Below are 12,951 nucleotides of genomic sequence, written 5' to 3' on the forward strand. Positions count from 1 at the left end.
CCCAAATTCTTTCGAATGCTGCAACTTTCCAGGGTTAATATTGATCTGAAACAAGGGTCCAAGAATGACAGCGAGAGAAGTGAAACAAGAGGTGTATGTCTAATTTGACAACTAGGACTCATGCCCCATGGCACCTCCTCCTCAGATGGAGAGGGCACAGTGCCCTCCCCCTCGTCTTCTGTCTAAGGTCACTGGGTTATCCTCCTCTTCCAGCTCCACAAGAACTGATTGAACATGCATTGCGCTTGAGGTCAGAGTTCCAGCAAACAAAACCTTGACAGCATGTTTAAAAAACAAAAGCAGTTCCCTTCCTTACTCACTAAGACCTGTCACAGCAGGGTCCCACTGTGCTCTCCAGGGAAAGCTGGGAGGACTGGCGCAGGAGCGGGCCTGTGGTGGGATCAACCATCGAGGAAGTTGGGAAGAGCTTGTACCAGCCGATTGCTAAAGTTGACAAATCCAGTTCTTCCAGGAGAACCCTGGCCACTCCCATGAAGTGCTTGCGCTCCATGCGTCCATAGTTTCCCCAGACTATCACCTTAGGGAGAGAAGGGGGAGCACAGTTAATCCTCCAACTTTCACACTTCCTTGGGAAGCACAAGTCTGACCAATCCTTCTACTCAACCAACTTTCTGGAGCTTTGCTACAGCCTGAGAAGATCAGAAATATTTACTCTGCCAACAGGCAATTTGAAGCTCTGCTTGATGATATTACTTTTTTCTTTTAAGCATCTTTACAAATTCTAATGTTATCAGATTTTTTTTCCCCCATGGAACAGAGGTGAATGTGCATGTGGACAAGACACCATTCTGCTGGGCAGGGGCAGCATCTCCACCAAGTATCCTCAGGGCTGCAGTCCAACACCGGCAGGTAAAATCTGGTCCTGGCATATAACAGGCCTTGGACACCAAAAGGTGGCCTGGGGGGGAAGGGCAGGAGCAGCTCCTGATATGGAAAAATAAACCAACAAAAAAAAGTGGGGAACAACTTGGGCCAAAAGCCAAGAGTTTGAGGAGAAGAGCATGTTTTAACTTCTGCACACAGAGCTCATGCCACAGGGCAGATGGAGATGAGGCATGGCCACTCACCTGGAGGAAGGGCAGGAGCCAGGGCCAGGACACGGGGGGCACACGTGAGTGACATGCAGGGCAAGCAGCACAGACGGCCGAGAACGGCTCACAGACACAGAGGAAGGGCAATGGAAGAGCTGGCAGAGGAGCAGGGAAAGCTGAGTCACACTTACAACACGATGGAGACCAGTGGTGGAAGAACAAATGCAGTGAGGGTCATGGGCTTAGGCATGCTGGAGGTCTGCACGTGGCCAGGTGGCCCTGAGTGGCTCAGGACAAAGGTGACGACTGACAGCAGAGTGAGTCCGTGCTCTGAAGAGGAGAGGATGAGTAGGATGGGTTATGATGACCATTAGTGACATCTGGCTAATCCTGACAGCTTCTTTCCCATGGCTCCTAACAGCCACAACACTACAGTTTTCTGTAAAGTGAGGTAGGAGAGACAATGAATGTCAATCAAAAAGCAAAAGTTCCCACTCTAGGCCAGCAGGAGATGGAGCAAGCCACAGTACAAAGTGGGATCGGTGACACATCCATTAGCAAAAAAGCCAAGCTCCTCAATTTATTCTTGGAATAAGTGCCTTTCCTGGCAGCAAGGCAGCAGGTAAGGAAACCCATGCAAGGCAAGAGCAGACCAAGCCAGGTCCCACTCCATTTCAGTCATACATGTGCAGTTTTGTTGCATCAGGGGAAAATGCTTCTAATCAAGGTAAATGAGGTAGAAGTCACTGAAGAAAAGGGTCCTGCAGGTTAACTGGCAATTTAGACACCAGTGGAGGTAAAGAATAGAAACTCATGGATTAATTACATTAATATTACAAATCGATTTTAGCCAGGCTTTATTGGATGGAAATTATTTTTATATGATTTAACAATGCAAATCACTCTTTGCTCTGGAAACATAGGTACAGAGTTGAAAATATGAGTATGGCAGAAAACACATGGCAGCAACAGAAAAGAAGTAGAAAAAGTAGGATATGTAATTGGGTGATGGCAAAGCAGAGTGCCCTGAATGTGTACAAACATGGAAGGCAACCCATGCTGCAAGATCATTTTAGCACCTATAAGTACCACCCATCTCCTAAGTGGGTGGGAAAAAAAGAATTTAAAAAAATTAAAAATCAATCATTTTCTGGTAGGTACTCATGGTACCTGGCAAGGTGTCAAATAACCATCAGCTTGAGTATGAAGAAAGAGGGATTCCTTTCCCTTTGTTAAGTTCATATTGAGCGCACTTGGTTCGATGCAAACATTGGCTTTTCCTCATCTATGTTAATTAATCAGCATGACAGGACTCAGTATCTTCCATGAGAGGTGGAAGAGAGACAGAGGGGCAGACCTGAGCCTTGCTCACCTTACCTGTAATACTTTGCCCTGGGGACTCTCAGCAAACAGCAACACCTGATTGTACAAAGGGTCCAGTGACTTGCGAGCCACTTTTGTCTTCTTTTTCGCAATGCACACGCCATTCTCTAGCAGGTAAGCTTTGATGTAAGCAGCTGGAACAAAGAACATGGTCAAAGATGAAGGAAACCTTCATGCTCACTTTAGAAAAGACGGTGTGCCATGTCTCAGGTGTTCCTAAAGAAGGCAGTTACACAAGGGAAAAGATTTGCCCAAGCAGCCTTGTTTTCAGTACCTCGCACAGGCTGCTTAGTCCTGCCAAGCAAAAGTTCAAATTTTCCCTGTTCACAAGCATTGTGGGAGGCTGGGGCTCAGGGAAGTGCTTTAGGAGATCAAAGCATCCTACCTGGCAGTGTTTTGGAGCCGGGTTTTGGTGTCAGTCCTCGAGCCTGAATGATATCCACTTCAAGCTGCCCATTTCGCTCTTGCAAGCCAATTTCCACGTCCCCTAAACCAAAATGTCAAAATACATAGAAGGCTTTCAAAATAATACATCATTGGGTTACAAAAATCTTTAAAAAACAATCTTCCTGTCCCTCCTGCACAAGCTGTAACAAACCGTATGTGCCTGATTTCCTCCTGTATTACCCTGGAGCAGCTCCACAGTGATTCCAGGCCACATGTTCAAAAGCAAACTTGACTGGGAGCCCTCTAAAATGGCTTTGGTGGCTCAGTCTCCTACTCTTTGTGGCAGCAAGCTTCTCCTATCTCCGAAATGGAAGAACCCAGGAGTGCAGGCTGCTTTGGAAAATGCAATTATGGTGGACGAAATTCTTACAGAGCCTGATGGGTCTTAGAGAAAGAAAAACCCCACAAGATGCATTTTCAAGGTTTTAGCTGCATTTTACTTAGTCTGTGCCTTTCAGAGCTGAGGGAGAAAAGCATAAAGCTGCTGCTCTGCTCCTAATGCCACATTTGCTGCAGTCAGCAAAACCTTTCAGCCAAGCTCACTCGATTTAAGAGAGAAATGGAGCAGGACAGTGTTAGATCAGCAGATGGTGGACACATTATTAGGTGGCTTGTAGGAGCTGTCTGTTCAAGACTCAGTTAAAGCCACCCCAACTCCTTTGTGCTCCTTACCCATCGAGGTGGTGGCCAAGGTCTGACGGCCAACAAACTGTGCAGGGCCCATGCTCCCCAGGAAGTCACTAAACTGCCCAGCAGATGCCAGATGGACTCCACTGAAATTCAAGCTGCAAAAGAAAATTATTTTGGCAAGTGGTTAATCTGCATTTTAAAGCAACTCGGTAACTAAAGAACCAGATTTATCTTCGAAATGAATGACGTCTATGGAGCCTTTTTTTGAGCAAAACTCGATGGTTTCTACATAGTTTAGTTAGATGTAATGCATTTAAAATCTCTTTCCTCATGCAAAAAAACCCAACAATGGCTGCAGTCACCAGCTGGTCAATATTTGTTTAGCTATAACTAATTGTCTCTAAGGAAAATCTCTGCTATCTCAGGCTCATATGTGGCTGTCACCTCCTCAGGTAACAGATTCCTAAAACAGACTAGAGGATGACTCTTGGTAGCCATCCCTTCCCAATCCTCATTTCTGCAGAGGAAATAATCATCTAGAGCAGTAGTTAAAAGTGAGATGAGCAGGGCAAGCATCAATCCCCTTGGGACTCAATTCCCTAGCCATTTATCACACACACAGAGCAATACATCTCGTTTTTGATTAGAAGGTCCACTTTCCTCCTCCTCAACACCAGAAGCATCCACCCTGTCCACACTCCATGGTTTTCACATCTGCTTCCACAACTGTAGCCACAAAGAGGATCTGAATATGGGGGGCAAGCTCATAGGACAACATCCTCAAACACCAGCAGCGTCTCTGCCACAGTCACCACTGCAAAACAAAAGCTGTTGGGAGGACAGAGCCTCCCAATCTCATCACCAGGCACTGAGGCTGGCCCATGGCAAGCTACAGGTGCTGGTCACTGCACTGGGACACGTGTGTAGCAACACAAAAGTCAAACTCTGTGGTGCACTGATACAAATGAAGATTTACCCAGTAGTACCCTGATTTACACAGCTGCTTTGGAGGTTGTAGAAGAACTTGCTGCAAATGGTAAGGAGGAGGCTTGAGGCCAGCACTTGACACCTACATTTGTCCCACAGGCATCTGCCAAGCCATGACACAGCTGCTGACACACGTCAGGAGCTCCGTGCCGGGATACCCACGCTGCCGTGCCGGGCGCCGCTCTCTGCCTGCTGCGTGCCAAAGCCAGGCACAATTACAAACCTCCTCCACCTCTCCACACTTCCTTGAAAGGGGGCAATTACCCAGGGAGCGATGCAGCCCCTGTTCCCCAAGTCCCTTTCTCACAAAGGATGCTGTGAGGAGGATGAACGGTGGGTACCAGTGACGGCAGAGAGGAGCCCTGCCTGCGGGGTGGGCTGGGGACCGCAGGCTCTCACACGGCTGAGTCAGCCACAAAGCCTTGGTGATGCCCCCCTGCCAGCCAGTTACATTTAAAAGACATTAAAAGGAAAAGGAATTCTTTTCCAACCCCATTCAACCAGCAGTGTGTTAATTTCGGGTTGGGATTTCAGCTCTCATTAGCTATTTGCAGACCTGCTCTCAGCCCCAGGGGAATGTTTATTTATTCTGACAGGGAAGGAGGATGCCAGCACACACACCTCAGCAGCTCACCACTCGTGGGGACTGAAGAGGGCATGTCACTAGCATGGGTTCATGGGGTGGCTTAGCTCCCTGTGACAGGGGCACTGCATTAAATGGCCCAACTTTTCCACAGAATACTGCACCTCCCCTCTACACTGACCTGGCTCTTTGAGAAATCTGGTTATTGCTGCTGGGCAGGGAGAGCTGCTGAGCCATCAGCATGGAAAAACCTGCCCTTGAGCTCTTTATGAATGTCACCTTTGTGCAAAGGGATGAGGAAGTCTCAGAGTCTTGGGTGACAGGCTTGGGAGGGGCTCTGCTTGGGTGTATTTTCCTCAGTTCAGTGTTTTTTTCACTCTGCATTCACTGTTTGCACCAACACTCCAGGTGATATTTTGAGATACAACAGAAACGTCATTTATTTGGCATTTGCAGAAAAGACTTAACATGTTTCTCAGTTTCCTGTGCCACCAACTCCTTAGCAGCACAAGGTGCATCCCCAATGTCCAGGGCCACACTCTGCTCCCTTTGGGCACACAATTCCTGCCCCACCACCCACCCTGGCATCTGTCAGCCCCACCGTGGCAGCCATCCCTGGGACCAGGGCAGATTTGTGGCCTGGCTCCCCAGGATAAACTGTGCACACACTGAGAGAGAGAGAGAGAGAGAGAGAGAGAGAGAGAGAGAGAGAGAGAGCCCCAGGGCTGGAAAATCTGCAGGGACATGGGATGGGGGAAGCAGAGGAAGAGAGAGCCCAGAGCCAGACAGGCTTTATCAGGCTCATGATTTGCCCATACAAGGAGGGAAGAAGTGAGTCCTGGTGCACATGAGGACCAGCAAGACTCCGTGACCCTGCTGGCTCAGGCATTTTGGGCTGCACACAGAGAGTCAAAAAAGGATGAAAACTGGTGCCTGGAGAACTCAAAATAGTGCAGGAAAAAGGAGATCTGACAGACAAAGACGTAAGATTCAGCAGGAGATGAATGCACCATCAGCCAGAAGGTAAATGTTTTCTTTATTCTCTTCAACTCCTGGAAGACAAATGGGCCAAACTCGGGTCTCACTCCTGCCCTGGGGAGTGTGTGACCTGAACCAGCATGTAAATAACAATCTGGCAAGGCAATTCATAGCTGTTCAGGGAAATGTTCACTGCTGTGCTCAGAACAGATGCTTAGGCTAATTAGCAAGATGCTGAGGACCAGGACAGAGGAGGGGAAGCCCAGGACTGAGTGAAGCTGAGGGCTATAAGAGTTCACAGCACACCCAGAACCAGGTCTTGGAGCAATGCCTCTCTAGGGGCAAGTCCTGCCATGTTACTGCAGAGGACAAACAAAGGGGGGAGAAGACCAACCACAGAAACCCCAGAGGACAGCAAAGAGAGAAACCCCTCTGGCCCCCGAATACCCAAAACAATTCAATAAACCTCATTTCCTCACCTGCCAGGGAGAGAATCACATCAAAGGCTGATGCCAAGTACTCCTCTGCACTACACCTGTGTGGAGAGAAGGCACCTGTGCTCTCACACCAGCCCACCCCTCCTCTGCTCTAGCAGGAGCTGTCCCTGCCCATGGCAGTGGGGCTGGAACCAGATGATATATTTAAAGTCCCTTCCAAGCTGCTGTGTGATGCTATCTATGATTTCTGCTAGCAAAGGCTCTGCCCAGCAGCTGGGGCAGCTCAGGAGGAAGCAAAGGCACCTGCTAACAGAGCAGCTGATGCTGCAGCCTGCATCGATGATATAGAGGAAAAAAGCAGGAGAGTAGGAAGGACAGTGTTAAAAAGCACAAGAACAAGGACTGCTGGGGTAAAGATGAGCCAAGGGCAACTGGAAGTGCTTACAGCAAAGCAAAGGCTGCTGTTACCCTCCATAAATTCAGAAGTCAGAGAGCTCTGGATGACCTTGAAATGATGAATGCTCTGCAGTGCAAACTACAGTGAGAGGGCAGGACACTGCTGCAGGGACACCCAGGCTGGGCCACCAGCACAGAGCCTTGCAAGGAGGGCAGTGGAGCTGCTGCTTGAATGGAGCTGCTGATCCCAAGGGGAATGGCAAGGCTCACTTAAAAACACAGGCCAAGGTCAAGACTCCATCAGTCTGGATAACAGCCCTAGTTAATGGGTTTACTAGCACTATAAGAAACTCAGGATTAAATTAGACAGTTAATGTTCCCCACTCTTGTTATACTTGACTGGGAAGGGAAGACATAGGAATTACTTCTATAATAGATTATGCCATTAGCTGGTAGAACTGGCTGCTATGTTGCACAGAGGCTGACCTTTTGCAGTCCTGCTTTATTAGACACTAGAAGCAGCAGCTCTAAATCTTGGCTTTGACCAATTCCTGGACATATATTTGGGTATTGCCAATAACCCTGGAATGGAAACAATTTCTGCCTGGAAAAATCATAAGCTATCTCCAAGAAAGCTACTGCTGCTTCTCCCTTGAGGGGAGAGAGAAGGGGAAAATAAAACAGCAGAAATTTAGTATGAATGTGGATTAAAACCAGCAGGAACCATTTAGCAGAATAGACTAAATTTCAGATGCTCAAATTCAGCTTGATGAGCTGTCTGTCAAATGCTCAGAGAGAAGCTGGGATGGGGAGGTGAGGGGGAAATGTAGGGTGAGATTGTTGGGACAGGCTCTCCCCATTCCATCACTTGTTTTTCCTGCAGTTAAAGCAGGGAGGAAAAGAGCTCCAGGGAGCACTGTGACTTCTTTTAACTCTTTAAATGCAGCCCTGATGCTCCCAAGAGCTCTTCCCTGCCACTCTGGAACATGCTGCAGGCTCAGCAGACTTTTCCTGCCTGCCCTTTGCATATACCAAGCTGTTCTGACCCATCCTTGATGCAGCAGCCAGCTCTCCAGCTGAATCACCACACACTGGATGTGCTGGAGACAGGCTCCTGAAGGGATCTGCCGCAGGTGACAGCGGTGTCTCCACCTTGGGTGACAGCCAGCAAATGTTTCACACACACTGAAACAATCCTGGAAAGCCCTTCCCCTCCCATTGCCCAGCACGTCTGTCCCTTAAGGGGAACAATCACTACAACCTGGTTATCACCCATACGTCTTTTTTTTATTGTATCTAAAGAGAAATGCTAAAAATAGCCAGAGGAATAAAGAGGGAGAGCTTTGCAGCTGACTTGCAAATAGCAGCTGCCAGAGGCAGCAGGGCCCTGTGACAGGACCATCTCACGCAGCAAAGAGCTGCACACAGAGAAGATTAACAGGTGACACTTGTCAGCCTTTTGTCTAAAGGGCACAAATCCTCCACTGAGCAAGGGCAGCGCAGCCTTTGAACAGCAAAGCGAAATTAATTATCTCTTCTCTGGCCCTTTGCTTTCACTAATCATGATTTACAGGCTCTGCTTTGCCACAGCCAAATGGGGATGATTTTAACAGAGTTAAAGATTATGGGTTTGCTGTGGAATTGGTCCTAAGTCGAATGCAATGCTGTTGTTGGCCAGAAGGCAGAGGGAGAGCACAGGGAGGTCAGTGATGCCTCCAGTGTGTCAAGGACAAATGAAGGACATTGTGCTGGAGGATGCTCAGAGCACGATCTTTAGCTGTAGGCAAGGAGGCAGAGCTGGGACAGCAGAAAGGTGACACTGGATACCATGGATCCTGGGATCTCCGAGCCCACCAACACAGCAGAAACCGGCACGAAGGTTAACCCTGGCTGCACAGGCACCAGCTCCCAGCAAGGCTCAGCACAGGCTGCAAACACCATTTCAGCATCAAATAACCACTGCTGTGCCCGAACTGTCCCCAGCACACGAGAGAGCAGGCATGGCAGCGGGGACACACCTAGTGACAGCGGGGACACATCCAGGGACACCAGGGAGCCGGGACAGCGGGGACACACCTAGCGACAGCGGGAGCCGGGACAGCGGGGACACACCTAGCGACAGCGGGGACACGCCTAGCGACAGCGGGGACATGCCTAGAGACAGCGGGGACACACCTAGCGACAGCGGGGACACGCCTAGCGACAGCGGGGACACGCCTAGCGACAGCGGGAGCTGGGACAGCGGGGACACACCTAGCGACTGCAGGGACACACCTAGAGACAGCGGGGACACGCCTAGAGACAGCGGGGACACGCCTAGAGACAGTGGGGACACGCCTAGCGACAGCAGGGACACACCTAGAGACAGCGGGGACACACCTAGAGACAGCGGGGACACACCTAGGGACAGCGGGGACACACCTAGCGACAGCGGGGACACACCTAGCGACAGCGGGGACACACCTAGCGACAGCGGGAGCAGGGGACAGCGGGGACACACCCAGGGATACCAGGGAGCCGGGGACAGCGAGGACACACCTAGCGATAGCAGGGAGCCGGGGACAGCGGGGACACACCTAGAGACAGCGGGGACACACCTAGCGATAGCAGGGAGCTGGGGACAGCGGGGACACACCTAGCGACAGCAGGGACACACCTAGCGACAGCGGGAGCCGGGACAGCCGCCAGAGGGAGACACGAGCCCGCGCAGCGCCGCAGCTCCCGCAGTCCCGCGGTGCCCGAGCAGGGCAGGTACCGAGCACCAGCCCGGCTTTATGGCACACATGACCGAGCCCACAAACCCTTTCTTGTCTTTTTGGGACACGTTTGTATGCAGAATAAGACTGGTTGTATATACAGACAGGGGAAAAGAAGCTGGATAGCAGCACTGTGGAAAGGGACCTGGTCCATGGCAAGTTGAATATGATCAGTGGTGCCCTGGCAGCCAGGAGGGCCAACCCTGTCCTGGGCATCAGACACAGCATTGCCAGCAAGGGAGGGGATTGTCCTGCCCTGCTCTGCACTGCTGCAGCCTCACCTCAAGTCCTGGGGGCAGTTTTGGCACAGCAATATAAAAAAGACATTGAACAATTAGAGAACATTCAAAAGATGCCACGAGGATGGTGATGGGACTGGAGGGGAAACCTTATGGGAAACACTGGAGGTAGCATGGTTTGTTCATTCTGGAGGAGACTGAGGGGAGATTTCATTGTGGTCTTCAACATCCTCATGAGAGGAAGCAGAGGGGTAGGTATTGATCTCTTCCCTCTGATGACCAGTGACAGATCCTGAGGAAATGGTACAGAGCTGAGCCAGGGGAGGTTTAGGCTGGATATTAGAAAAAGGTTTTCACCCAGAGGGTGGTCGGGCTCTGGAACAGCTCCCCAGGGCAGTGGTCACAGCTCTGAGTTCTAGAAGCGTTTGGACACCGCTCTCAGGGACAGGGTGGGATTCCTGGGGTCTCCTGTGCAGGAGTTGGACTTGAGGATTCTCACAGGTCCCTTCCAACTCAGCATATTCTACAATCTATGGATTGTAGAATATGCTGTGTGCTCAAACTGGGGCTGAAACTGCCCAGACCTTCTTCTTTTAAACACAGCATTCCTAATCCTGATTATTTACGAAATCTGTGCAGCCTCTGAAGACTGTTCTTGTGCTGCATGCTGTAGGTCAGGGTGTATGAAATCTGTCCTCTGTAGAGTAATTTAAGAGTGGCTTAAAGGCTCCTTGCCAGCTGCTTGCCTCTCTGCTCTTTCAGGGTAGCAGCATTTGCTGACCTACTCCTTGCAAAGACCCGTGTCCTTCCCCTCTGTGGGCAAATCATGCAGTCGCTCCCTTCATGGCACAGCATGCTCCTTATAGATGACTGGATGGAGAACCAGCTTTTCAGTTTGCTTCTACTGATCAGGATTTGAGTGCCTAGATGGACAACGCTGATTTCAATGCAAAATGCTATGAAGAAAACGCAGAGCAGCTGCACTGATCCCTCTCACACAGCGTATGTGGCTCTGCTCAGTCCCTTCCCCACTCCCTCCTGCTGGTGGCTACAGATTAGCATGCAGAGTGTGCAGAGGCAGACACATTTAGGGAAAATGTATCATTAATTTCTCTTCCTGTCCGTGCAGAGTTTGTCCGACCTCTTTCCTAAATCTATTTTTAAATTGCTCCTGGGATTCTGTATGCCAGGTTTCCCATTATGCTGCTGAGAGCGTTTGCAGAATCAGCTTGTCAAAATCTTGCAATACTCACGGGAAATATGGTCAGAATGCATCTCCACAGGTCAGCCAGTCACACCCAGACTAGAGCAGCCTTATTTACACCGTCTAGGACAGCTGCTTTTCTAACTTGTTCTTAAATCCTTCCCAGAGTTTATTCCGGTGCATTAATTTACTTTTTCCTTCCAAATATGCTTCCAGTTTTTCCTGTTTACACATCAGTCCTGAACGTCCTTTGTGAATTATCAGTTTGAAAAACAGACCACATATTCCTTTCTTTTCCTCTTGATATCATACTTTTTTATAAGTCTTACAAGACTTTCAGACTAGTCTTGATTGTACTAACGTTTAATAGCCACACACTTGCTGCTGTGCCTGTGCAGAAGAAATACAGAGTGAGGCATTCATCTCCCTTCACAGGCTGGGTGTAACACCCTTTTGTCCAGGAGCTCTCTCAGGAGAAGAGAATTTTGTGTTGTCCCCCTTGGACCAAATCCCCATTCCTGTCTCTCTGTTTCACAAGTTGCACACCTTGACTCCCATGGGACTCCACGGCTGTGGGCTCAGCAAGGTGGTGAGGCCAGACAGCTTCAACACAGCCACCCCCTGGCACACCCAGACAACAGCTATTTCTAGAAGATAACATTTTGTCTTGTTCTTTTCATGGATTCATTTACACTATCCACACAAACACCTCTTTGCCATCATCTCAAGTCTCCAGAGGTGATACATTCTTAAAGAGCTGCTCCACTGTGTCTGGTATGTGCATGGGATGTGTCTGCGCCCAGGGTTCAGAAATTATTGTTCTGTTCTTGTAAATAAAAAAAGCCTCCTTTTTTTATCCTCTCATTGCACAAACTTGCATTTAATAAGCAAATTGCCTAAACACAGCCATGCATCTCAGTGGTTTGATTTGCACAGCTGAACTAACAGATACACCACACATCTACATCTAACACGGAGCTAAACTCTCCAGCTCTATCTTTAAAAAACAGGGACAGCAACAGATGCCTTCAGCCAGAAGAAATGGGGAGAGGGAAGTCTCCTCTGAGACTGATAACATATTTGACAGTTATTTTATTTGAGCATTAAAAAAAACCCATCAGAACTCCAATTTCAAGGAGCAGTAATGTTCTGTGTAACAATCACACTCATCCATATTGCATGTTAACGTCTTTTAAATCGCATCTCCCAGGCAGGAGCCAAGCAGAATCTATCAGCTAAGGAGGAAGGCAGAACTTGCCAATGTCCATTACTCCATCTTTCAAATATTTATGGTGTGCAGGAGCAATATGTATCCAGCTACACTGTCCAGGGACTGGGCACAGAGCCCCTTCACCTGCCAAAGTCGATGTGAACTCTGCAGGAGTCCTCACTTTGGCTGGGAAGATTTTCCATGAGAATCCATCCCTGCAGGACCCAAACTCACCCTAACCCCACCAACTGCACACCTCTCCTGTGCCAGGCAAGATCTCCAACTCTGCCTCTCAACAAGCTCTGTTTCTCTCTGGGCCACTCCAGTTTCTGTAGCATTTTTAGCACTGTGACGTGCTGTCTTCTGTGCTGTAACACATTGTACTCCGCTCGCGTATCCCGCTCCTTCTGCTCTTGCTGTATGAATTCTGCCACTGAAACAGTGCTATAAAAACTAGGCAGTGAATTCTGTACAAAGACCTCCCCCACTCCCTTCCCCACCTTGCCAGGCTAGCTCCATTTTTAGCAATCACTAGTCATCTCAGATGCACTGAATAAAAGATAGCTACCTGTCTTCAGTGAGCAATTCTGTCTGCTCCCAAGAGGTTGCTGAAGGTGGGATTCACTGTATTTCCTGCTGTAACTACAGC

At 49.2% G+C, this 12,951-nt stretch overlaps 1 protein-coding gene across 1 annotated transcript in view; it reads right to left on the reverse strand.

The window, feature by feature from the left end:
• Positions 1-319: 319 nt before the first annotated feature.
• RIMS4 (regulating synaptic membrane exocytosis 4) overlaps positions 320-12,951 on the reverse strand; it is a gene marked incomplete at both ends in the record, with an annotated part of 48,404 nt that continues 35,772 nt past the window's right edge. Inside the window, 4 exons of the mRNA XM_084218060.1 lie at positions 320-538; positions 2,430-2,569; positions 2,821-2,922; positions 3,555-3,667. Coding sequence (XP_084074186.1) covers positions 320-538; positions 2,430-2,569; positions 2,821-2,922; positions 3,555-3,667 — 574 coding nt within the window. The remainder of the gene's footprint in view (positions 539-2,429; positions 2,570-2,820; positions 2,923-3,554; positions 3,668-12,951) is intronic.

This window comes from Fringilla coelebs (genome assembly GCF_963513975.1).
Source record: "Fringilla coelebs genome assembly, chromosome: 18".
Lineage (NCBI taxonomy): Eukaryota > Metazoa > Chordata > Aves > Passeriformes > Fringillidae > Fringilla > Fringilla coelebs.